The sequence below is a fragment of the Argiope bruennichi genome, chromosome 10 (assembly GCF_947563725.1).
Source record: "Argiope bruennichi chromosome 10, qqArgBrue1.1, whole genome shotgun sequence".
In the NCBI taxonomy this organism is placed as follows: Eukaryota; Metazoa; Arthropoda; class Arachnida; order Araneae; family Araneidae; genus Argiope; species Argiope bruennichi.
In genome coordinates this window covers 44374066-44401765 of record NC_079160.1, presented here as the reverse complement: position 1 = coordinate 44401765, position 27700 = coordinate 44374066, and the positions used below count along the sequence as shown (strand labels likewise).

The 27700-nt window shown below is 31.7% G+C and overlaps 1 protein-coding gene across 1 annotated transcript; it reads left to right on the top strand.

Moving 5' to 3' along the window:
• Positions 1 to 104: 104 nt before the first annotated feature.
• Positions 105 to 27478, top strand: LOC129987520 (hydroxylysine kinase-like). Its single transcript, XM_056095491.1, has 8 exons — positions 105 to 158; positions 1976 to 2124; positions 8162 to 8264; positions 12212 to 12328; positions 14306 to 14448; positions 16491 to 16662; positions 19819 to 20078; positions 27275 to 27478. The coding sequence occupies exons 2-8, from the start codon at positions 1990 to 1992 to the stop codon at positions 27476 to 27478; spliced, it is 1134 nt and encodes a 377-aa protein (XP_055951466.1). The 5' UTR covers positions 105 to 158; positions 1976 to 1989.
• Positions 27479 to 27700: the final 222 nt, after the last annotated feature.

Below are 27700 nucleotides of genomic sequence, written 5' to 3'. Positions count from 1 at the left end.
TTTCAGTGTCATCGTTTTCTAGATATCAAAAAAGATTCTTGCCATTGATAACCTACTAATCTTGGAAATGAATAGAACCTATCTCGGTTTCAAAAGTTCGTATACTTCATTTCTATAAATTCTGTGGAGTTTACTTACAAAAATCTCTTTTGGCATAAGTGAGTAAATTATTTTTCAACTCTATAATTTCAGGTTAATATCTTTACAATATTCTATAGTTACTTAAATTTTATCTATAATTTTCAATGCCAAAAAGTTATTAATGTAAGAATTTTTTTGAACTATATAGTAAAAAAATATGGAAAATAAATGAAAGATATAGTAAAAATATGATAATAAATATAATAAATAGCATAATAAAAAATAACAGTTTTTTAAAAAAAATACATACAGAGAGAATAACGCTTATTGTTGCAACTAAATATTTCTATTGTATGTCAAATTTATTGAATTTCAACGATGCAGACACAACGTCAAAACACAAAGAGCTAGGTAAATAAAATTTGGTTCACATGTTTAGGATTTGAAATATAGATACTTATATAAAATTTTGAACTAAATCCATCAAATCGTGGACTGTCTGTCGGTCTGTACTTTCCCATGCATTTAAACGCAGCATTTCATAAAAGCAATAACTTATATCAACGAAATACAGTATGTTATGTTGTGCGTACAGTTGTAGTTTTGTGTCAAATTTTGCCAATCGGTCGGGAATAAAGTGTCCAATATGGATGTTCTCACGATAGATTAAAAATGCTGTATTCACGCCAAAGATCTATATTTCATTCTATCGTTCACCAATGCCATGCAAAGTATTCACAACCTTACCGAGGATCCATAATTTTATGTGGATATCATGTGTTGTCTTTTATTAATTGAAATAAAATTTTTAAAAACGAAACAATTGAGAAAAATTCGAAAATAACCGAAACCGAAACAATTAAGAAAAATTCGAAAATAACCGAAAACCGAAACAATTGAGAAAAATTCGAAAATAACCGAAATCGAAACAATTGAGAAAAATTCGAAAATAACCGAAATCGAAACAGTTGAGAAAAATTCGAAAATAACCGAAAATGAAACAGTTGAGAAAAATTCGAAAATAACCAAACTACCTCCATAAGTGATGTTACTTTCAAAAAATTATTAGAGGACTGTATGCATATGAATCGTTGTATTCAGTGGCTGTATCATAATTATTACAATATTCTGTATAAGAAGCATTTCCTCATACGTTGATCATTTTTAAATGAAATGTCTGCAAGCATACAAATCTAAACAAACCATTTTGTCTCTTCTATAAAAATCAAATAACTTGCGTGAACTTATAAAAAGAAACATTTCAAAGAGAAATCTTACAAAACACGAATGAAAAATACAAATAGGTGCTGTGGATGTTTAGCATCTATAATGTTTAAAAATGGCTAAAAAAATTTTAAATATCAGTCGTAAATTGCTCATAAAAGGTACGGATTAAAACAGATTGCTAAAGATGCGATTCATTTTTAATGGAAAGAATTTGTGAAGAAGAGTGAAATTGCAGTGCTGAGTGTTCGAAAACTTGCTCATGTATCTTGGTTAACGCACATATTTCCATTTCCATAAAAGGGTTGTATCGTGCCGGCGATGGCTCTTTACGACTCAACCTTAAATAACCGAAAACGAAACAATTAAGAAAAATTCGAAAATAATCGAAAACGAAACAATTAAGAAAAATTCGAAAATAACCGAAAACGAAACAATTAAGAAAAATTCGTTCCTGCCAATGCTGTCGTGGCGGTTCGTCATTGAAATTTAAGCCGTATGTCTTATGAATAGGCAGGGCTTAGTAGCATTATGTGGTTATTTATACTTACTTGTTCCACCTACATTTTTTCATTTTAGACTCCATATTGTTTTGCAAAAACTGCTTCTTGATATGTATTTTACCTACTACAACAACGTCCTACAGCATTTATTCCTTTTTCTATTATAGATTATTTGATCAAAATGGATATTGACAATATCTTAAAGCCAAATATATCAGCAGAAGCAGCTGTTGAGATGGTACGAAACATGTACGGATTGGAAGTGACAAGCATAAAACCCATGGGTAGTTTTAATGATCAAAATTTCTATATTCAGGTAAGTAAAACTATTTGCATGCAAAAATAATATACATATAGAAAGTATGTACCATGTTTTCAAAATTGAGCAATTCCAGCGGTTTTCCGAGGGTCTGGTGACCTGGTGGTAAGGTTCTCGGCTTCGGAGCCAGAGGATTTTTAGGTTCAAGACCCGATTCCACCGAAGAGCTGTCGGGTTGGCGGGTCTGATGTAGTCAATATCCGCCGCGGCCAAACATCCTCTCGCTGGTGTGGTGAAGACGTTTGGAGGTACCAGCTCAGGTTCGTCCTCGTCATCTGACGGCGGTTCAAAATTATGAAGTCCGTCCCCAAATAGCCCTAGTGTTGCTTTAAAACGAGACGTTAATGTAAATAAACCAATCGAGTTGCATTCTTTGCAATGGAAATTCGATAATTAGCAAATAATTATTAATCGGTTAGAGATGTATGCAGGGGATATTGGGAAATATCTAAAGCATTTATTTATACAATTACACACACATGAAGACATTACAGTAAATAATTAACTAGAACATGAAAGATGTTAGCAACATCATCAGAAGGATCTTCAATCATATAGAATACATGTAACGTAAATGTTTGAAGCATGCACAGCTTTGGAAACTTACATGACGTCAGATTCTACTTTAGGATAAAGGGGGTTAAGAAGGAGAAAATGAGCATTATATCTAATATAATTAAATAATTATTCTGATTAACTTGGGAATATGACAACCCCTTCTAGTTGATACTACCTCTGTACTGAATCCTCCCTAATTTTCCAATATTTATAAAAAGACTTAGAAACATTTAAAGACAATGCATTCTTCTTTTAGGGTTTAGTAGACAAGTTCTTAAAAAAATCATTCCACGTATGTGTCAAAATGAGCCGAATAATTTTCAGCAGATTTCTTTAAATTATTTCTGATATCTTTCTCTACAAATAAAGTGGTTCAAACATTTAAAAAAATCAACAAGGGATGTTAATTTGATAACTGATCCATGAGCGTTCACTTCTTCACTTTGCAGTTTCAAATAATGTTTTATGAAACGCTACTTTGGATTTTAATTAAATGAATAATAAATAAAATCGTTCTTTTTTTAGTTCCTCTGCTCATGTAATGTCCAAATATATACAAAATGAGCATGTTTAGAGTATATTTCCAGATTTTGATCACAATCCTTTCCTAATCCATTCCACCTGCAAGGAATGAATCCCAAATCCATGGTGAGTTCTAAGTGATAAAATTTTAAAAACATATTGGTGATTCGAAGTGAGCAGTGGATTGTACTTTTGCTTAAACTTATTTATTTGCACAATATACACTCCCTTTGCAGTGAGTAGATCATATAATACATGGCTGATTGCGGTATTGCATTGCGGTTGGCTTCGTTTAACCTTACAAACTGAAGTTGTTTACAGCTTTTGCTGGAACTGGGGAGCCGATGCGGGTCAACCTTCTATCTAATGAACCCCTGGAAGATTCGACCGGAAGGGCGGGTAATGGGGTTGCCGTAATTTTAAGATTGCCAAGATTGGCGTTAAGCGACATTCGCGTGAACACATATAGTGCCATAAATATTAGCACTGAATCATTGAAATTTCTCCATCTAACTCATCATAGAACCTGGAAAAGAATCCTAATTCCTTTAAGTGAAACTCAGCTTGATTCATTGGCACTTACTGCTCCCTCATCTACATAGTACTGAGGAAATATAGTAATCATCAAAAAATTCCTTTAAGTGAAACTCAGCTTGATTCATTGGCACTTACTGCTCCCTCATCTACGTAGTACTGAGGAAATATAGTACTCATCAAAAAATTCCTTTAAGTGAAACTCAGCTTGATTCATTGGCACTTACTGCTCCCTCATCTACGTAGTACTGAGGAAATATAGTACTCATCAAAAAATTCCTTTAAGTGAAACTCAGCTTGATTCATTGGCACTTACTGCTCCCTCATCTACGTAGTACTGAGGAAATATAGTACTCATCAAAAAATTCCTTTAAGTGAAACTCAGCTTGATTCATTGGCACTTACTGCTCCCTCATCTACGTAGTACTGAGGAAATATAGTACTCATCAAAAAATTCCTTTAAGTGAAACTCAGCTTGATTCATTGGCACTTACTGCTCCCTCATCTACATAATACTGAGGAAATATAGTACTCATCAAAAAATTCCTTTAAGTGAAACTCAGCTTGATTCATTGGCACTTACTGCTCCCTCATCTACATAGTACTGAGAAAATATAGTACTCATCAAAAAATTCCTTTAAGTGAAACTCAGCTTGATTCATTGGCACTTACTGCTCCCTCATCTACATAGTACTGAGGAAATATAGTAATCATCAAAAAATTCCTTTAAGTGAAACTCAGCTTGATTCATTGGCACTTACTGCTCCCTCATGTACATAGTACTGAGGAAATATAGTAATCATCAAAAAATTCCTTTAAGTGAAACTCAGCTTGATTCATTATCACTTACTGCTCCCTCATCTACATGGTACTGAGGAAATATAGTACTCATCAAAAAATTCCTTTAAGTGAAACTCAGCTTGATTCATTGGCACTTACTGCTCCCTCATCTAAATAGTACTGAGGAAATATAGTACTCATCAAAAAATTCCTTTAAGTGAAACTCAGCTTGATTCATTGGCACTTACTGCTCCCTCATCTACATAGTACTGAGGAAATATAGTACTCATCAAAAAACTCCTTTAAGTGAAACTCAGCTTGATTCATTGGCACTTACTGCTCCCTCATCTACATAGTACTGAGGAAATATAGTAATCATCAAAAAATTCCTTTAAGTGAAACTCAGCTTGATTCATTGGCACTTACTGCTCCCTCATCTACATAGTACTGAGGAAATATAGTACTCATCAAAAAATTCCTTTAAGTGAAACTCAGCTTGATTCATTGGCACTTACTGCTCCCTCATCTACATAGTACTGAGGAAATATAGTACTCATCAAAGAAATCGAAAGTTGAAGAATCTCCATGTTTTAAATCTTCCGGAATTTGGCAAACATATTTTTGGAAAATGTCTGTCTGTCTGCCTGTCTGGGACAAAAATAACTCATAAACGCGACTAGACAGACGAAATTGAATATACAGCATTTACATTAAATTTGAAGATTGTTATCGAATTTTCAGCAAAATCTGCTCAGAGGAAGTCTGTCTGCTCGATTGTTCAAATATAATTTATCACAATAACTACAAAAAGAAGAAATCTAAATAGGTAAAATTATCTATATACAGAATTAACATCTATATAGTATCGACAAATTTTGAGCCAAATTCAACAAGGGATTGACCATTTGTTGATCTGTACTTTTAGAAACATGTAAAAGCGATAACTCAAAGACGCGGTGAATTAAATATGTCAATCTGGTGTATGATTTTGGAACTGCAAGTGTAGTTTCGTGGCAAATTCTTGTTCCGATCGATTAGGAGAAACGCATCTAAAACACAAATTCTATTTCTGGATAGAATTAACCGCATTCAAGGGATTACTCGCCAAATAATTCGCCAAGGATCACACGACAGATTTGATAGCAATGCTAAATTCACGACAAAAGTTAATATTTCGTAACTATTGTACGCCATTGCTACACCATATATTATCTGGGATAACATCTTTATTAAAGTTTATGCGAGAACATTTTGGGAAGTCATTCCCGCTGACTTTTTTTAAATATCATCTGCACTTTATTTTAAATATCATCTGCACTTTATGATCTTTCAGGTACTTTCGTATTAACACCACCGCAGATACAGATTTGGCGGTTTTTGCGCTAATGAGCCAATAAAGATCAATCCGTTGGTTTTGAATTTTGAAAGTGATTGGCAGCACTTAAAAACCGCCAAATCTGCAGCTGCGGTGGCGTTAATACTAAGTACCATCTTTCATTTTAGTTTCTATCCATTATATACAGGAGGATACTAAAATAATAACATAATATTTTCTCTCTGTCTCCTAGGAGATTTTGATAAGAAACAGATGGTGTGATGCTACATGTTCATTCAATTAAAATGAAATGGAATAGTTTGGGATAAAATTGTATCTAAAATTAAATTTTATGACTTCAAGAAAGGGTTTTTATAACCTTGAAATATGCAAAGACTTTTACCTATCTCATTTACGGGCCAAAAAATCCATTTACTGATATCTACGTGCCGTTGACTTTAATAATTTTGAAGGCATTTTATCCGCCCATTTGTTTATCTGTTAATTTATGACTAAAAGTGTTCTATTTTTAATACAAGTGTCAGTCAAAAAGTGAGTTATGCTACTTAAGAGAACAAAACAATAAAAATTTTACTATAAATTTATTTTTATCCTTACGTTTCATGCAATTTCTACTTTTCGACGTCATTACCACCGTTATTTGAGCATTTGTGAGGGCGGGGTTCAAGATTTTCAATACCTTTTGTAAAGAAATTCCCTCCAACGAGAGCAGCGAATCAGAATTTGTTATATTTGATGGTTTACCCTCGTGCTTAGCATTTTCAATATCAGTACTCTCATTCTCAAACATGTTGCATCACTTCTCGATAACTTGACATGACATCCCATTTTCATCACATATTTATACGTCAATACATTCATTCTCAACCATGTTGCACCGTTTCTCGATAACTTGACATGACATCACATTTTCATCACATATTTATACGTCAATACATTCATTCTCAACCACGTTGCACCGTCTCTCGATAACTTGACATGACATCACATTTTCATCACATATTTATACGTCAATACATTCATTCTCAACCACGTTGCACCGTTTCTCGATAACTTGACATGACATCACATTTTCATCACATATTTATACGTCAATACATTCATTCTCAACCATGTTGCACCGTTTCTCGATAACTTGACATGACATCACATTTTCATCACATATTTATACGTCAATACATTCATTCTCAACCATGTTGCACTGTCTCTCGATAACTTGACATGACATCACATTTTCATCACATATTTATACGTCAATACATTCATTCTCAACCACGTTGCACCGTTTCTCGATAACTTGACATGACATCACATTTTCATCACATATTTATACGTCAATACATTCATTCTCAAACATGTTGCACCGTTTCTCGATAACTTGACATGACATCACATTTTCATCACATATTTATACGTCAATACATTTCGGTGTGGTTACATCTTTTCGCCCACAAAAGAAAATAATAAATAAATAAAACGATTCATTGTAGAAATTTTCAAATTGGACATCACTTGCAGCTACAAGAACATATTTACGACTGATTATCATACAAATTAAAAATGCCGCGTGAAAACTTCTACGCCACATGATGTGAATAAATGTCTGAAGTGTTGCCACAAAATTTCATCAAAATTGTCTTTCACCGAAATTTTTAGAAATGAGTGCTGATATGACTCTTGAGTTAAAATATAAATGAGTGCTTTTGACAGAAATGAGAATAATCGTTTTCACGAAATATGTTACTGTCTTTAAAAAATTATTTCTATGAACAAATTAAAAATTTTGAAAACTTCTACGTCACATGATGTGAATAAATGTCTGAAGTGTTGCCACAAAGTTTCATCAAAATTGTCTTTCACCGAAATTTTTAGAAATGAGTGCTGATATGACTCTTGGGTTAAAATATAAATGAGTGCTTTTGACTAAAATGAGAATAATCGTTTTCACGAAATATGTTACTGTCTTTGAAAAATTATTTCTATGAACAAATTAAAAGTTTTGAAAACTTCTACGTCACATGATGTGAATAAATGTCTGAAGTGTTGCCACAAAATTTCATCAAAATTGTCTTTCACCAAAATTTTTAGAAATGAGTGCTGATATGACTCTTGAGTTAAAATATAAATGAGTGCTTTTGACTGAAATGAGAATAATCGTTTTCACGAAATATGTTACTGTCTTTGAAAAATTATTTCTATGAACAAATTAAAAGTTTTGATTCCTTTATTGTATTAATATTTTTTCCCCTTTAATTCTTTTATACTAATGAAATCTTTAAATTTTTATAAATCTTTTGGTTTTAGATTTCAAACCAGCATCAAAATCCCTATATTGATGAAGTATCAGAGGATGGATACACGCTGAAGATCATTAATGCTACAAAAAGCTCTATTGCTGGACATTTTGGTAATATTTTTTTAAAGAATTGAAATTAATTGCTGCAATCACAATCATTGATTTAAGCAGAGAGTTAATGCTAGCGACAAACTTCAGAGATAGCAAATTAAGGCACGTTGGAAAATCTACCAATCGGATTTAAGGATCAATTGGAGAAATATTTTTGATTGAAATTTATTAATTTTTGAATTTAAATATATAGTAAAGTATAAAAAAAGTAATAATGATACAATTTATTAAGATGCTAATTTTTTTATAAAAACATTTTAACATTTTAACGATTCCTGCTTGTTTCTGTCGTACTTTTTATTATCATTCTCTCATCATAGTGTTTTGCTCATTTTATGCATTGGAATTATGTCTGCAATTCATATTTTATTATAAACTAGCCGCCTTTAGCGACCAGCCGGTTCGCCAAACTTAATGTTTGTTAAAATTTTAATAATTAAATATTTTATGCAATTCCTACTTTAATAGCTTCTTCATCAAAATATTTTAAAACTTCAAATTTTGATAGTCGTATAATTCACTCATAATATTATAAAGGCTTTCAGTCATAATGTAATATGTATCTCTCTCATTTTCTGTTACCTCTCGTAGAATTTATACTTTAAATTAAAGTGGAAAGGATGAATCTGCAATTAATATAATGATATTTTTTAATGAAAGGAAGTATTTTTTTGTAATATGATTACTGAAAACAGAGTCACTGAGCGTTTAAACTTTATGAGCACTAAAGAACGTCTTTCTTAATTTATGTAATATGTCAAGAATTTGTCAACAAAAATTTTTCAGATTCATCATGACCAGATCGATGAATGAACAATGTTTCATTTTAAATGCATCAAACACTAAGAAAATAAAATGAATCGTTTAAAATAATCGGTCGAAAACAGGTTTAAAAAAAACTACTTAAAAAACGATGTACTTAAATTTATAAGCATATACAAAAAATATATAACTAACATAAATACAATTTAATTACAAAAGCACACAACTAACCTAAAAATAATTTAAATCTAGTCCGAATCCGTTGAAAATCCGTTGAATCCGTTGTCAACAATCAGAACACAATGCGCATGCGTGAATTTTCAAGGCCAGTTACGGTAACGCAAATGCGTGAATTTTCCTACGCCAGTTGGGGTAACTCTATGCAGATTAGAAATTTTTAATTTCCTTTATTCTGTTGTATTTTAATTCAAAAGTACTTCAGAATGAATCTGAAAGATCGATTCATTAACAATGTTTAATTTTAAATGCATCAAAATTAAGAAAATAAACAGAATCGTTTGGAATAATCGGCCGAAAAATCTTAAGCCTAGCCTCATTAGCGTGGGAGGAAAAACTGATGCTTTACTCATTTGGCGGTGGGGAAAAGTAAGATTTTTTTGGCGGGAAAGTTATTTTTTAATTAATAATTAAAATTCTAATTAAAAATTCAAAAAAAGGACCCCAAGTGCACATTCCCGACTTCCAAGGTATACATGTACCAAATTTGGTAGCCGTAGGTCAAACGGTATGGCCTGTAGAGCGCCAACACACACACTTACACACACACATTGAGCTTTATATAAGTATAGATTAATAAGAATGTTTTTATACCACAAATTTGGCGCAGTATAGCCAGAGGTGGCTTTTGCATCAAAAACGCGAAAAGACTCAAACTTGCTCTTCATAGTATCGTAAAGAAAATCTAGTAGATTTTCTTTATCTAGTAGATTATCATACTATTTTCCCCCCACGGTTAGATCAGAAACTTGAAACAGATCGATCGGCCCTGATGGCAACAAGACCAGGTACTAAAATTCATTTATCTAGATCACTTGTTTTGAATAACCACGTTCAGCTTATATGCCACAAATATTCAGGTAGACAATGGGCTTAGATGGATTTAATTTGTTATTTGATTCAGAACTCCAGTTCTAATCTTAAAACTATATACATAACTAGTTCTATATGTAAAACTTTAACTAAATTTCACATACACCAATATTTGAGTATATTAATTAACATTATGAAATGCTCGCTCATTGCCATTCAAATGGGCCTGAACGAACAAACCACAAATAAATAGCACTTTGATAAACTTACGACATTTCTTTCTCTTGACATTACGGATGGACAATGACCGAACTTTATCAACGCCATATATCGTTCAACGCATATCGATATGCTTCGATATATCGTGATATCATTATTTATTTATGTCTATTATAAGTTATAAATATCATCTCTTAACATATTGACTGATCAAAACGACTCCAAATAAAAGAAAGTTTCAATTACTATAATACAAATATTCGTTTTCTTTTGAATAAAAACAGTTAGAAAATAATTGTGTAAAAACCTCTTTAATAAAGTGTGGCAGTGCTAAAGCAATGTCTGCATGTTGCAATTTATAATATAGCGTTTCAGTTTTAATAAATTGTGAATTCAAAATCTGATGCCTTGAAAAATTAATTTTGTATATGAATTACATAAATTTTTATTCTTATTTTAATAGCATTATTGGCAGAATTCATTTAAATATGCACTAGAATATGCTATAAAACTAAAATTAATCATTGAATTTATTGAAATGAGTAAAACATTAACAACAAATATTATGGAGGGTAAATTTATTTTTCGTACAAATGATGTAATACATTAAAAATTTTAGGAAAGGTCCTGAACATGTTCAAATAAAAGAAAAATATGCTATTATATATTATCATTAATATAAATTCAAAGAAAAAAATAACCAGCTCTCAAGTATAACGCTGTGTTTCTGAATATTAAAATTCTAGCTAATTATTTTTCATTTCTAAATATTCTATCAACATTTTTGGCATATAAAATTTCAAATGAAATAAAAGAAATTAAAATTAAATATTAAAAATTAAAGTGAAGGGTGAAAAAAAAGTATAAAAAAATAGTTAAAAGATTGAAAATTCACCACTAAAATATCTTTACATTAAAATAATAATAATAATAATAATTTCTCAAGCCAAATGAATGCAGGAATTTTTAAATCAATACAAAATACTGTGTATTTGAAAATAAAAAAGGGACATAAATATAAAAAGGAAAGAAAAGAAAACTCTTTTAAACTGCGTGAAAATTTAAACAAAACGCGGCATATAAGGCATATAATTCAATAACATGACGTGAAATGAATTGGAGTAATAAAATTTATCCATCAAAAATAATCTTTATCTTAAATAAAAAAAATAATACATTGCAATAAAAAATATGTAATGAAATTAGAAAAGAGCATTTTTTTAAAAATATAAAACAAGAAAATTTATACACTTTTTGAAATAAAAAAGCGCATACTACAGAAAAGCGTACAGATTAAATAGAAAAGAACAACACATACTTTCCACCGATAAGCAAAACAATGCCTTGAAATCCCCCCCTCAAGACATTTGTAAAACATTGCCAGAACTGATTTTCAATAGTCATGCAAATTCGACCACTATCCAAAATTCTTTAAGTATCGAAAATATAACACATATCGGAAACTGGATAAGTACGCTTGAGTGTGAAAATGCGATCTGTGAAAATTGGAGATTCAATCTGAATTAATCCTTTTTGCTTTTATTTCTGAAGATGAATATTTAGTCATTAAACAAAGGACAGTCAACAACCTTCTGATAACTGCAATTATTTTTTCATAATGGTTTCATTCAGTTAGGGAACCGATAGCGATTCATCGTGAACCATTAATCATGATACAGATAGATCGATATTTTTCGAAATTCGACACAGCCCTACTTGTCACACCGAATAAGTGTGAAAAATTTATTTGAAGATGACCCTGTAGTGGAACATACATATAAACATGCGTAGCCATAAAGGCTTTTGTTTATATTAAGATTTGGAAATGTTTATCTTAATATCACTTTTCTTTTTTCACACACTTTTCTTATATTTGCATCACTGTTACTATTTAAAAAAGCATTTGTTCATTTTAGATTCGATGCATGTAGCACTCCATCACTTGCAAAGGAAGGGATTACGAGTGCCAGTACCAGTAAAAAATCTTGAAGGGAGCACTTGGAAAGTGGAAAATGTGCGAGTGCTTAGTAAAGGTTCGAAACTTTTGCATTTTTATTAAATTTTACTTTCGCTGTTCGAATCTTAATTATATCCATAGTCTAGATCAATATTCTTCTCAAAGTTTTTTTTTAGTCCAAATCGGAAGAAACTTTTGTGTACAATTACATATTGACAATTAAAACAAAAAGGTTTAAAATATTTCTCTCTTGGGAGGATTTCTCTCTCAATCCTTCCAAATCGAAAAAAGCTCAAATGGGTAATTATATAGAAGGTATCCTCTCTTATCATGGCTCAGTTGCTAACTCTAGGTACAGATATATAGTTCCTACTGGATAAATACTTTACAAATGGTGGAAAGAATTTTAATTTATTTGTTTTCAGTTCATAAATGTCTTTCTGCAAAGTAACGAATTTTTACTTTTTTTAGTCCTTTTAATCATATTTAGTAAAAAAAATTTTTGACTCTCTATAACATACGATTTTAAAAAAATCCAACATTTAATGAGTAAAATTGACCAAGTCATAGCTGTTTAACCCAAACAAGGATTATATACAAATTTATTTTATTTAACAATTTGAAAAATCGCTATGAAACAAAGATTCTCGATTTAGTAATATTATTTTTCTAACACATTGAATAAGAACTGTCCGTCACGACTGACCGATCCGGCTAAGTGGGCTCTCGTTCTTTTCCTTTCGGAATCACCCAGTCTTGACACCCATAACAATCGCGCCAAAAACAGGGAGTCGCACAAAAAGGACAGTTCGGAAAAAATCCATCACGAACATCGAGAATAATTTCTGCCACTCCCATTCCACTCCTCCTCCGCCGACTCTTATAAAGAGAGACACCTGCCGTTTTCTCGGAGTAAAAAAGTTTCTCTCTCCTTAACTGGTAACACAATGATGCTTAATTTCAATTTGCAAACGTATTGTTACGAACCTTTGATGCGGCTTTCCAGCATAGTTGGTTCCATGGGAGGTCCCAGAGCTTGGCGACAAACTTGGCGACTATTTGGCGACTTGGCTATGAATTTGGTGACTTTGGCGCCAAAATAGATTATACCCGAAACATCGAGAATTTTCCCGATCCGTCCAGTAGGAACGGAGATACGCCTCGAACGTTCCTGATTGGTTGAGAGGCTTCTAGCCCCGCCTCCTGAGACCTATAAAAGGAAGCAGCCACAGCTGCCGGGCAGTCGTGGACCAGTGGAGTCGAAGAGTAGTCGGGATCGACGATAAAGAACTGGCCTTCCAGAGATAAGCGGAGCAGCGACGGAGTGAAGCTAGTGCTGAACTAAGCTGTGCGCTACTGTCTGCAGTAGAGACTGTTGTATGCCGCACGTCTCGGCTGAAGATAATCGTCTTTTGTGCTGTATATAGTTGTCTTTGTGCTGTCCTGTGTGTCTTCGTGTAAATAAACGTCGTTGTTTTATTTGCTACTGCCGCCTGGTGATTGAGCGTTCTTCACACCATATAATTTCCACTATCCAAACGAACCCCGGAAATTTAGGAACAGTATCTTCAAGTTCTCTCTCGAAATTCAACAGTAAACTTCGTCTAAAATAGTGATTTTATAGGTCAATCAGTTTTAATCGCAGAATATTGGATTTTTCTGATGATGATAATTTGATGATTGATTTTGATGATTTGATCTATAAACTGATGATCGACGGTTATATCCAAAGCAAACCCCTACCCGGTCACCGAAGATTTAGAACATATTACGAAAGACAGGTAATGATAACGATCTGGTGTAGGAAAGATTATGCAATAAATGTATATATGACATTTAATATCGTAACCAAGAATTTTTTTAATAAAACATATTTGGAGATCATTTGATGCATTCTTGGTTTCAAAACTAAACTCATGCTAAAAATCACTATGATAAATACGATGTTTTCCGATTACCAACGGACTTTTTTGTCTTCTATTTTCTCTTGTCCTTTCTTTTTAGTTATTTGTTTGTCTTAAATAATTTTTTTAATTCCATTCCCGTTTTTTAGATAAAGAATCAAACGCCAATGAAAAATGCGGCGTGCATCTTCTGACGTATCTTACCGGAACACCAATTGCTGCCATTCAGATTACTCCAGATATTTTATTTAACTGGGGTTACCTGCTTGCTCAGTTTCATAATGCGACTGAGGTATTTTCAATAAGCAACTAATTTTTTTAAAAATATATCATATTAAGAAACAATATATTAGTTTATTTGAATTTTTGTGATTAAAAAGGCTGGTAAAAAATGAAAGTACGCCAATTCGCAACATTTTTTTGGAGAGCGAAAAAAAAAATGTGGCACTTTTATGACTTTTAAGGCACTTTTCTTATTTTCGATGAAATGTACTAAAAAATCGATAAAGTAATAATGACTACTAGGGTTATTATAATAATGATAACATTCTCAAAGACTCTCATCTCTTTGGCGTGTTATTTGGCGATTAATTTCCGGCATGCGGTTAATAGTATTCGAAAATCGAATTTGTCTTTTAGACACATTTTTCCCAACCGATTGAAATAAAAATTTGACACAAAACTGCACTTGCATTCATAATATCCCTACCAGTTTTGATATATTTGAATCCCTGCGTTTTTGAATTATCGCGTTTGCATGTTTCTGAAATACAGACCGACAGATGGTCAATCTCTCGTTTGATTTGGCCCAAAATTTGACAGGTGTCTACACTATAGATGTTGAATCTATGTACCTAATTTTATCTATTTAGCTATCTTCATTTTGTAGTTACCACATTAACTTATATTCAAATAGTCGGACTGACAGACTTCTTCCGTAACGGATTTTGCTAATTTGGTGTAAACGCCATATGCCAAATTTCATCTATCTAGCTCAAAGCGTTTTTGAGTTATCCATTCGAAAATTTCATGTTCGCATTTTTTTTTATGATTACAATACTTTCTCTATACTACGCATACGAGAAAGTAAAAACCGGTAATTACTAAACTTTGAAACGGTAATTTTTTGATACATACTGTGCTTTTTATTACCAAGCATCAATTTCTTTTCATTTGTTATTCCTGTAGCTATATAACATTTATTTCAAGTACAAATAGAATTCAGAACTCAATTTTTTTTACCTGTCTATTGATTTGCAAAAATTACTAAGTGGCAAACTTTGATATTATTTTCTGAAATTGGACTTCTTATGATCCCCCAGAATTCTTCTCAGGAATGGATGGGTTCTAGATTCAAAACCTGATTTCTCCTGTGCTTCACTGTATGAAAAATAACAATCTCATAAAATCTAAATATATCATGTGACTATCATGAAAGATACAAGGAGAATATGTCTATTACCCCCCCCCCGCCGACAGGATGTGAACGGAAGGGCCTCACTTTATTTATACTCACTTTCTGATGGCCAGAGGGCTTTTATACGGAACGAATAGAAGAAAATTTTAATTATGCTTTAATACCCATGTTAAAAGAAATTGTCATGTTCAAAGCATAATGCAAGCATCAGAAAATGTCTCAAATGTCTCTCAAGTAGAGAAGTACACTCTCAGTCAAAGAATCTATCGATTCTATAATGCCCTGAAAATAGAAAAGTGAATTTTATATTAAGTAGTACGTTTGTTTAGAACTGAATCAATGGTATATTTAGTTAGAAGATGAGTACTATGTATGTAATCTATATAGAATAAATGGTACTTTTTTTGGTTTGCCGGGCGCAAGTGAAAGGTCGCCAAATAATTTGCTGAAACATATCACCAAGACTTGCTGCAACTTGTGCGCAAACTTAAAGTTACAACGCTTTCATTTTGGCGACGATTTTTAAGGTGCAGATCTGTATTATTTGGCGTCTTTTTGCTTGCGTCCAACTAACAGAAAAGTACCGAATAAATTGTGTTAATAAATCTGTCCAAAACATTCCTCTGCCTTCTCATTACAAAAACTGAACAACGATTTCATTCTTTCTTATTTCTAATTTTAATTTATTGGGATTTCTCTGCTTATAATGAAATTACAAATTCACCCCAATATTCAAAATTTAATTAAAATTTCAATTTTTTTAGAGTATTTTTCTATAAGACATTAGCTTTTTCTATCAAAAGAAAGAAGAAGAAGAAAATAAATTTTAAAAAATATGTTTTCTACTTTATAGCACACTAATAAAAAAAATTTTTTAGAAATTAGAAATTTATTTTTATAATTTTTTCTTATTTCAGGATTTGGTCTGTCCAGATTTGAAGGAAAAAGAAATTTTCTATAATTTGGAGCATGTAACTGATGTTAAAGCTTATATGAAAGTTATCCAAGATGATAGAATTCATCTTCTTCAGAACGTGATGGACACATATCCTTCCGAAATCTCCAAGAGTATCAATAAACTCCCAAGAGGTAATATTTTTCTAAAAAGTATGTCATTTTAAACAAATTTCATTTAAGAAACTTTTACTTGTAAATGAAAATATATTCTTAAGCATTTTCTTTAAATTTAACTGAATAGAAATTGTATTTTTTCGTCAAAAATGGCCAAAAATTTATACTTCATAAGTTTGATGAACTCCATATTTCAGACTTCCCTTAATCTGAAAAACATATTGTTGGAATTATGTTAGTCTGTTATTTTATCTGTTTAACTATAAGCGGGTCGCTGCAGCCTGGTGGTAAGGTGGAACCTGAGGTTGCAGGTTTGAGGCCCGATTCCATCGAAGAGCAGTTATGAAGCGGGTCCAGTATACGATAAATACATCAGGGCCGAACGTTCTAGTGTAATTGGGAAGTTTTTAGAGCTGGTGCCAGCTCAGGTATCGTCCTCGTCATCAAATTGTGGCTCAAAATTACGAAGTTCGTCCCGTGGTGGTCCTAGTGTTGCCTTAAAAAAGGTACTTTAATATAACTTTTCTGACTATGAACATACTAACCCAAAAATAAAGACTACTAACTATACTACTGACATAAAATTCATTATGTGATGTTTTCGCAAAATTTGCGAATTGCTATTAAATTTTGGATGAGATTTCTGAATAAGAAGTGTGTCTGTTCGTCCGTTCATGTCTAGGGAACTCAAAAACGTCAATAGTTGGATAGATAAAATTATTCATATTCATTTACTATTAGAATTATATACATTTTAGTCTCAATCGGTCAAAGAGTTAACCATCTGTCAGTCTGTAAGTTTATGTACATTTTAGTCTCCATCGGTAAAAGAGTTAACCATCTGTCAGTCTGTAAGTTTATGTACATTTTAGTCTCAATCGGTCAAAAACCATCTGTCAGTCTGTAAATTTGTGTACATTTTAGTCTCCATCGGTCAAAGAGTTCACCATCTGTCAGTCTGTAAGTTTATGTACATTTTATTCTCAATCGGTCAAAGAGTTAACCATCTGTCAGTCTGTAAGTTTGTGTACATTTTAGTCTCTATTGGTCAAAGAGTTGGCCATCTGTCAGTCTGTATGTTTATGTACATTTCAGTCTCAATCGGTCAGAGTTGATCATCTGTCAGTCCGTAAGTTTATGTACATTTTAGTCTCCATCGGTAAAAGAGTTAACCATCTGTCAGTCTGTAAGTTTGTGTACATTTTAGTCTCCATCGGTCAAAGAGTTGGCCATCTGTCAGTCTGTATGTTTATGTACATTTCAGTCTCCATCGGTCAAAGAGTTGGCCATCTGTCAGTCTGTATGTTTATGTACATTTCAGTCTCAATCGGTCAGAGTTGGCCATCTGTCAGTCTGTATGTTTATGTACCTTTCAGTCTCAATCGGTCTGAGTTGATCATCTGTCAGTCTGTAAGTTTGTGTACATTTTAGTCTCCATCGGTCAAAGAGTTGGCCATCTGTCAGTCTGTATGTTTATGAACAAGGTGATTCAAAAGTCCATTAACATTTGAACATTCAATAATTCACGGAATAATGTAGGTATAGTGGTAAAAATGGGCACACATACTTGAAATGACATGAGGTTTTATTAAAACAAGAAAAATACAAAAAAATGGGAGGAGATGATAATTGGTCGTCTAACCTGTTGAGTACCGACGAAGTCCCTTTCACACTCCGAAGGTCTGTCAACTCCCACAGCAGCAGAATTTGTGCTATCGAAAATCCTATAACTGTAGTAGAAACCCTATTGCATGACGTTGATTGTAAGATTACCTGAAATTACAAGTCTACCGCGATCGTCCGATCTCATTAGAGGTGTTAGAAGACAACGTCCGCCGACAATTTTCTCATCATACCTACAGATATTTGTACAGTGCTCTTCATAACACCTCGACTACATGTATTGTTGGTGAATGATGATCGACATGTTGAATATTTGTTATAAAATACATAGTTTTTGCAAAAAAAATCAATTATTATGCTAATTATTGGTTTTGTTATCATATAGAGCGCCGTTATCATATAGAGAGCGTCAATTTTTACCTTTCTACTTATATTATTCGTAAATGTTTGAATTTTCAAACATTAATACACTTGAATCATCCGGTGTATATGAATTGATAATTCTACAACACAATGAATTGGATAAATGAAATTTGGTGTGGAATTTTGTAATCACATGTGTCGGTCTGTATTAGATTTCGAATTCAGTCTGTGTAAAGGGATGGGTTATTAACAGCTTGATCAATATAGAGAAGACATTAGAGTGTTCCTTCCTTAACAGAATGAATAGCTGGATATCTGGAATTACATTGTAGATAGTATCTTTCTCATGTTCACCTTTATGACCACATGTGAAATAACAGATTGTTTATTAATAAGGAGAGGAACGAACAGGCTACTACTCTCTGTTTTGGATGCTGCAACCTCCAACGTTTTTACACGTGTTGCAGTCAGCTGTGATTTTACTAAATAAATAAAAGATATGGAGGATAAGATATTAATTTTTACTAAGCAATATATCAAAGCTTTATTCAAATTTCGAATTAATAGTACGATTCAGAAAGAAAAATGAATCTTAATATCGAAATAAGATTCCTCCTATAAAGAACTAGAAAAAAGCGCCAATCTTCTCATTGCATATCACTCCTTTTCAGACCAAAATCGAATGAAAGTGAGAATAGGGGTGTTTGAAACAAATGAGTGAGCTATTAAAAGAGACAAATAATAACTCTTCCAATGATTGTTATGTCACTAAGATAATTAGGCAATTATTAGTTTTAATGCCGGCGTCCATGCATAGGGGTGGAGCATCTTTCCCGTGATATTGGCGTCCTGGATTCGAATCCCGGTTCGGGCATGGTTGTTCTTCATCTGTGTTCTATCTGTGAGGTGTGTGAATGTATCTCCCTGTAAAAAGGGGTTGTGCAAACGAATGTATGAGTTTCATCTTCATATGAGCTAGAAATCAGACTTCTTCCCTCGGGTGCTCAGGGGTCTTTACCCTCAGAAGCTACTGCACCCCCTTTCCGTGGTAACGCGGACACAATATCATCATCAGCATCATTAGTTTCAATGTTGCATTTTGTAATTTTACAGTATATGAATATGGTGTTTATAATGCTCACCATAATGCTCATTTTATATTTTAATTCAATTTCTCTTTCCTTAAAGGGTTTATTCATGGTGATTTCAGCCATAACAACATTCTCACAAGAGAAATACCATCAGAAGGAAAAGAAAAATCCATCGTAGTTGACGGAATTATCGATTTTGAAGATATGCACTATGGAACATATTTATGGGACATCAGCCTGTTGATGGCAGATTATTGTTTGAATCCTGATTTGGAGTCTTTGTATGCACTTGGTCACGTCTTGGCTGGTTATATGAGTCTTAGACATTTCAATGATTTGGAATTATCTTTACTCAAGGTTTGCTAATATTTCTTGAAATATGAAATGTATATTGATCAATTCCTATGATAGAACAGTATAGTAGATCTCGTTGAGCGCCACGTGACCTTATTTTTCAGTCAACGATTGTTCATATGTAAATAGTGTTTAACAATAGTCATATATTTTAACATCATTCGAAGTAAAGAAAATCTCTCAATGTTTTCTCTATTAAATTCTCAAAAATAGTAGAGAAATTTCTTTTCTTTCGAATATACGATTATTGTTAAACCCTGCTTACATATAAATAAACGTTGGTTAAAATATAATCACGTGACGTCTTACGTAATCTTGTCATCAGAAGACAATCTAATCTCAGCAGTATACCATATCGGAGAAAGGAGAACAAAGAAATAGGGGACAAAATATTGTCTAGTCCGCATTCCCTCCACATTTTGTCCCAGAGTAAGCGCATGCAGGACTGACTTTCAGCCGATTACTCCCAGATTGGGCCCATACCCAAGGGAATCTCCATCAAAGTGCAGTCTAGGTGTCAGTGGCTTAACTAGGTGAAGCAGGCAGGGTGTGTGACCTCGGTATTTTTCTCATCAAGCTTAAAGATCATTAAAATTTCATAAAGTTTTCTTTCTTGTTGGCTCAAAGTCCTTACAATCTTTAAAAAAATAGTTTTTGTCCGATCTAAGAGAAATCAAAAATTGAGAAATTTGTTTTCGCAGCCTGATTTTGCGTCTTGATTAGATGAGTCTGCTAAATATCTATATTCCATTCAAATCATTTATTCCATTTCATTGATATTTCCATTAATAAAAAAAGACAAATTTTTGTGCAGACAATTTGGTGTAAAAACGAAACAAGCGTTTTAATCTCTTTTCTATAAATTATAAAAAATAATTATAGGTTAAATTTTTTAGTCTTCGTTTTTGCCCCTACAAAGTCCTTTTTTTATTTAATTTACTAAAGTTTTAAAAAAATGCATAAAAAGAAGAAAGTGGGTGGCCTTTGCGGTGGAATTTTACTGGAAAACTGTATGGTTAATTGAAATTGTTTCTAAATGGGTCCCCGACCTTTCTAAAGCAAGTCCTGACCGCTTGAATGTATTCTTGAATTAACATTGTCTACTGCTAGTGACAACCTTTTGTTGGAATCTGATAGCGTCTTATTATGTTTCAGTGTTTCTATATAAGGTGGGTATTAAACTGTTATTGAATTGAACAGCTCATGTCTGAGAATCATTGTAATTAACAATCCATGTCTATGAAACAAGTGCACAAAAGCAATACAGACTCACTTAAAATATGTCAAGTGCGCCATGATACTTCAGTTTACGAATTCATTCCTTGACAGCACTGTATAATGCATATATAATGTGCAATGTGGTACATAGACTAAAGTAATTAGATTACACGATTATAATATGTCTTAATTTTTACTTTTTTATATACGAAATATGGAGGGAGTATTGTAATCGTCAAAAATTTCAAACTCGAGTTTTGGTGTATTTTCAAATTTCAGATCTCTCCGAGTCAGAAAAATACATTTTTGGCATTATGTCTGTCTGTGAAGTCGGTAACTCAGAACATATAAGGCAGATAAAATTTGGAGATACTTATCAAATTTTAACCAAAACCGTCCAGTAATTGACCATCTGTCTGTCTGTACTTTCGTGGGCATGTAAACCAATAATTTATAAAGCAATGACTGAATTCAATGATATTCGGTATGTTGTCTTGCAATTACAACTGTATTTTCATGTCGAATTTTTGTATCAATCGACCCGCATAAAAGCATCTAAATTACATGGTAGATTCAGTAAGAATGCTATATTCACGCTAAAGATCTATACTTTCTAACTATCATTCACCAATTCCATACAATGTATTCACGGTCTTTCACAAGGTCCCAATTTTATACGAAGGAAGGAAGAAATAATATTTTTGTTGGATATGGGGTATAGTTTCTACTCCCGCGGTTTCCATTAAACGGCTAAATGTTTAAGCTTATGGACTAGTATCTCGGAATTAATGACATCTGGGAGGTTTATCATCAATATTTGCCTCAAATATTGATGATAACTTGTTTATGAGCAGAGCGAGGCACGCAAAATATTCCTAATACAAGAAAGACTGGAATTATGCAAGACATTCATGAGCTTCCATAGATTGAATAGCATAAGCATGCTCCATTCAGCAAAAATGAAGAATTGACATGTATCTTTAGAGCATATCTTATTCAGCATACTTGTCAAAAGTAATTTAAATTTATGTATATATAAGTATATAAAAAAAAATTGTGTGTGTCTGTGCGTGCGTGCGTGTGTGTGTGCGTCTACGTTTGTGTGTGTGTTTCTTTATTATTAGCAATATTTGAGGATGCATTTTAGGTTATTCCTATTTCTTAAAATAATTATTTTCTATTATTTTTTTATTATGTGAGAACATGATGTTGTTTTATTTTGAGGTTTTTGAAGCCTCAAAATGCGTAGGGAACAAATTGTTGAAGCTTGAAATCGCGTAGGCAATGAATAAAGCATAAATGTCAATTTTCAACATCATCTTTTAATCGCATATATTTTTTAACCTGCTTTTACCAGCATTGCATTATTATTATGTATGCTTCTTTGAAAGCAGATGCGTTTTTAAAAGGTTGACCTGCTTTTACCAGTATTGCTTTGTTATTACGTATGCTTCTTTGACAGAAGATGCGTTTTTAAAACGTTATGACGGAAGTTTTTAAAAGAACTCTGACATCATAGCTGTTATTTCATCTCAAAATCGGTCGAGCTCCAAAACTTGGTTTGCTAGCTAGAAAAATTGAAAATGAAAGTTTAAAAAAATGATATATATATATATATATATATATATATATATATATATATAGTGTACGGAGCGTCATCCTGGCGGTGCTCGCGTCATCACTCAACAGCCAATAAGAAGCTATCTGATTCCCGTCATTAAAAGTGTATTCAGTACTGTAATAGCGGTCATCGATGTAAAGCGGCCCAGCCGTTCGTCCAGTTCATTATATTCGTTTATGTTAAATTAGTGGGTGATTCTTGTAATTTGAGCCATCTCTAAGCATTAATCTCAACCGCGCTTTTCCCTAGGGCCCGTGAGAGATATTTGATCTGATATATAATCTGGTTAGTAGAGGCCTGTTTTTCTAGCCAGAGTTAACATGACTCTCTCTCTCTCTCTCTCTCTCTATATATATATATATATATATATATATATATATATATATATATATATGTTACCGTTAAAGTATGAAATCCGTTATTTTATAGAATACCTAGTTATTCCATGAAATAACTGATCGTGTCCGTTAAAGTGTAAAACTCTCTTGTATTTCATGGTTTAACTAGTTATTTCATAGAATAACGATCTGCAGCCCGTTAAAGTGTAAAATAGTCTATATCATATATCTCGCACGACAAATACATTTACCTTCCACCTCTACTGCATTTATGTTTTTGTTTGTTTGTTTTAGAAATAAAAAATGTTTTTTTTTTTTTAGAAATAATGTTCTTTGTAATTCCAAGTGTCATTTTAGTAATCCTTGTTGTAACAAATGATTTTATGGTACGTTTCCATAAATACCATTTATACGCTGCATAAATTAGATAAATTGCTTCTTTTCATTTTAATTGTCTATCATTAGTTTAATTTCATTTTAGATAAATTGTTTATTTTACACTTTAACTGTCTCTCATTAGTTAATTTATAGAATACCTAGTTATTTCATAGAATAACTAGTTAAAGTGCCAAATGAATAACATATTACACACTTTAACGGACACGATCAGTTATTTCATGGAATAACTAGGTATTCTATGAAATAACTGCATTATATACTTTAACGGTAACATATATATATAAAAAGAGAGGAAGGATAGAGACCGATAGAGAAGTCCCGTGATTAGTTTAAACTTGTTTATGACTTAAATTAATTAAGACAAATAATGACTTAAAAAATAATAATGTTCTCACACGATAAGTTGAAATTTGCCATCGTAGATTTCATTAAAAAAATTTTTTTACTATTTGTCTCATTCGACTAACTTATTCACCGGAAATATTGGTTGTGTCTCAGTTCAGATAAATTGTTTAGATAGAACTGCATGTTCAGGATTCCACTGAATTGTTTGGCTTTAAAGTCGTGTTATTTTAACTGTCTTACTTAAGTTCTGCTTATTGGACTTGCCTTTCTAATGGAGATAGTCTTATAGATCTATTAAAAAAGTAAATATCCAGTTCATCTATTTTCTAAATTTTGGGATATTGTAACATCACTTTTTTATTTGTTTTATAAACTACACGGATATTAAGCTGAATCTTTTTTCCTTAACTATCGATAATGTAAAAAAATCACGTGATTAAATATTTCATGAAACAATTAAAGCCACTTGAAATTCAGGGCAACAATGTAATCTATTGCAAAAAATAAAAAAAATTCTTAAAAATATTGTTAAAATTCAAGAAAAATTTCCACGATTATTAGTATTATTAAATTAGTATTATTATTAAGTATTATTATTATTAAGTATTATTATTAGTAGTAGTATTAGTATTAATTAGTATTATTATTAAGTATTAGTATTAATTAGTATTATTATTAAGTATTAGTATTAGTATTAATTAGTATTATTATTAAGTATTAGTATTAGTATTAATTAGTATTATTGAACGAATTCGTATTATTAAAAAGACAGCTTCTTATACTTTGAAATGTTGAAAAATTTATTCTTGTACTAACGTTTTTGGAAATTATGGCGGAAAAACATTGATAGTCCGCTTAAATTTTAATTAATTAAATTTTCAAAAAAAAAAATGCTCCGAGCTGCCAGTTAGGGTTTGACGGTTTTCAAACCCGGTCTTAAAAAACCGGTTTTTTAAAGTAAATTTGTCACATTCGAAAACCGGTTTTTAAATTAAGAAAACCGGTTTTAAGAATTCATATTATTATGTAAAAATTAATTTTGAACTTATTTGATTTGCTATTCATTCTATGCAACGGGCAGCAAACACATTTTTTCAACGGTGCAAGTTGCGTTGGCCAGTGCTTGTGCACTGCACAGTTGCGCCTCGCATTCTTCAATTTATTTTTCATGAACATCCCTTTTCACTTTTTTTTCTTGGTGAAACATAAGTTTGATAAAGTTCATCTCTTGCTTCTCGTCGGGTGTTTTGTCTATCGGTATGAAGTCGGTGCTAATAGAAAAGTCAGCAATTTGACTGGCTCGTTTCGAAGAACGTGTGAAAGGAATAAATAATTCCCCGTTTTCTGCTTCTTGATCACAGTATTTAATGATATATAAAATTTTCTTCGTACCACTCCTGAAAGCATTTTTACTAGTCATATCAATACGGAATATCTTGAACTGGTCATATCAATACGAAATATTCAGTTAAAATAAAATACTGTCAGAAATGACATAACACTCACATACACGTGAAAAAAAATAGAACTAAAAAAGTATCTAATGCGAGAAATGCAAGGTCAAATGTGCTTATCGTTCCGCTTCTCACCCCTTAATGAAATGGAATTGTCGAAATGTGGTCTCAGAATCCGATCCATCTCGAGTCACGACAGGTTATTATTGTGAAGGTGAAAACTGGAAATAAAAATATAAAGTTGTTATATTTATTAAAAATAACGTAAGTAGTAAGTATGTTAAATTTTTATGTTTATATATTCTATTATACATTTTAAAATTTAAATTTTATTATATAAATTTCTTTTATCAAAAATTAGGGTAAAATACGTTCTGGCTTCTGTTTAATGGAATTTTAAACAAAACACAGGGTGTTAAAATATTCCATATTTTTTTTCGCAACGTTTTAACATAAATTATGTCTTTACAAGCATCGGAATTAAATTAAGTGTTGTTGTTTTTTTCAAAATTCCTAGATATTGTGTAGATTAGATTATTTTAAATTGCATTAATATTAATAATTTAAATAATAAAATTGTAAAATAAATGCCAAAAATATTTATTCAATAACTTTAATTTCATTTTTAAATAAAAATGTGTAAGTCGGAAGTTTGGGATAGTTTCAATAGTAGAAATTAAAATAATAAAATTGTAAAATAAATGCCAAAAATATTTATTCAATAACTTTAATTTCATTTTTAAATAAAAATGTGTAAGTGGGAAGTTTGGGATAGTTTCAAAAAGTTCGGGATAGACAAGGCAATCTGAAATCATTGTAATAAAATGTTGAGCTGCAAAGGATCATCTACGACCAATTTACATAACATTTGAAAGCAGTTCATAAAATAATTGTTGGAAATAATATAATTGTTCAGTTCCTGAAGAAAAACTTACAAATCCAAAGACACTGAAAGCTGAATTTTCATTATTTGAACAAACGAATAATAATAATAAAAACGATTTGGATTTCATTCACAACGATAAAAATATTGTTGTACAATATAATTAAAAATATTTTTAAAAGTTAGTTAATTCTAGACTTAAGAATTTTACAGGAACTAAATTGGCATTATTAAAAAGAAAACTTTTCAGACTCTAAAAACGGAGTGGACATTATTATTATATGGCAATATTTTTACAATTTGTAGCGGAAAACATCGAAATTTGCTTATTTTTTAAGTAATTAAAATTCTAATTTCAAATTGAAAAAAACCACTCCGAAATGCATATTCTCACCCTTCAAAGTGTACATTTGCTAAATTTGGTAACTGTAGGTCAAACAATCTGGCTTCTAGAGCACCAACACAAATTAAATTAAATTAAAATTAAATTAAATAATAAAAAATATTTTTTAATTTAAAAAAAAAGCAAGTTCCCATCCTCCAAAATATACATGTGCTGAATTTGGTAACAGATTAAGCTACCAAAACTGAAACAGATTAACTTTTAGAGCGCCACACACACACATACATACACTTAACCAAATTAAAATTAGAAATAAATATTAAGTTTACAGCCAAAGAATCAAAAAGAAAGATAAAATGAATCCGGCCCGAAGACTTTCTCAAGGGTCACCCTCAGGCAAGGATTCAAACCAGGGATTTTTTCTGTGAATTCTTTAAATTTATAGACAGTTTTTTTTTTTTTTTTTTTTTTTTTTTGTACATTTCGAGAAATATTTTATAATATGATATCTTATCTTTCAGCGCTTTGAGCTTAAATTAATATTAAATCTTGTTCATATCATTCTCAGTTAATTTTGATTTCTTTTCTTTTTAATTAGATGTGCATTGAATGCCGCCTTTGCCAGGTGTTGATTTGTTGTTTGCATGCCAAAATAACGTATCCTGACAATGCGTACATTTCAAAGATATTTACGGCTGAAATGAAGTGGACTCGACTGCAACAGTTGGCTGACATTTCGAACGCAAATCTTCTTGAAAAATGGAACAAGATCATCCAGAGTTATTCTTTAAGCAAACGATAATTTTTTGTGTTAAAATTAATATATTTCAGAAATTAAATAAATTGTCCAACTGAGTTTTAGATTTCATAATTAAATTCTTCATATTTTTGACGTTTAAAGATTATTATTATTTCGATTATTTGGATCCTTACTATTACTAGAATAATCTGATTAAGAAAATTGTCCTAAATGTCACTGTATATTTACACTGAAAAGAAAATTTTACCATATTTAAAGCATCGC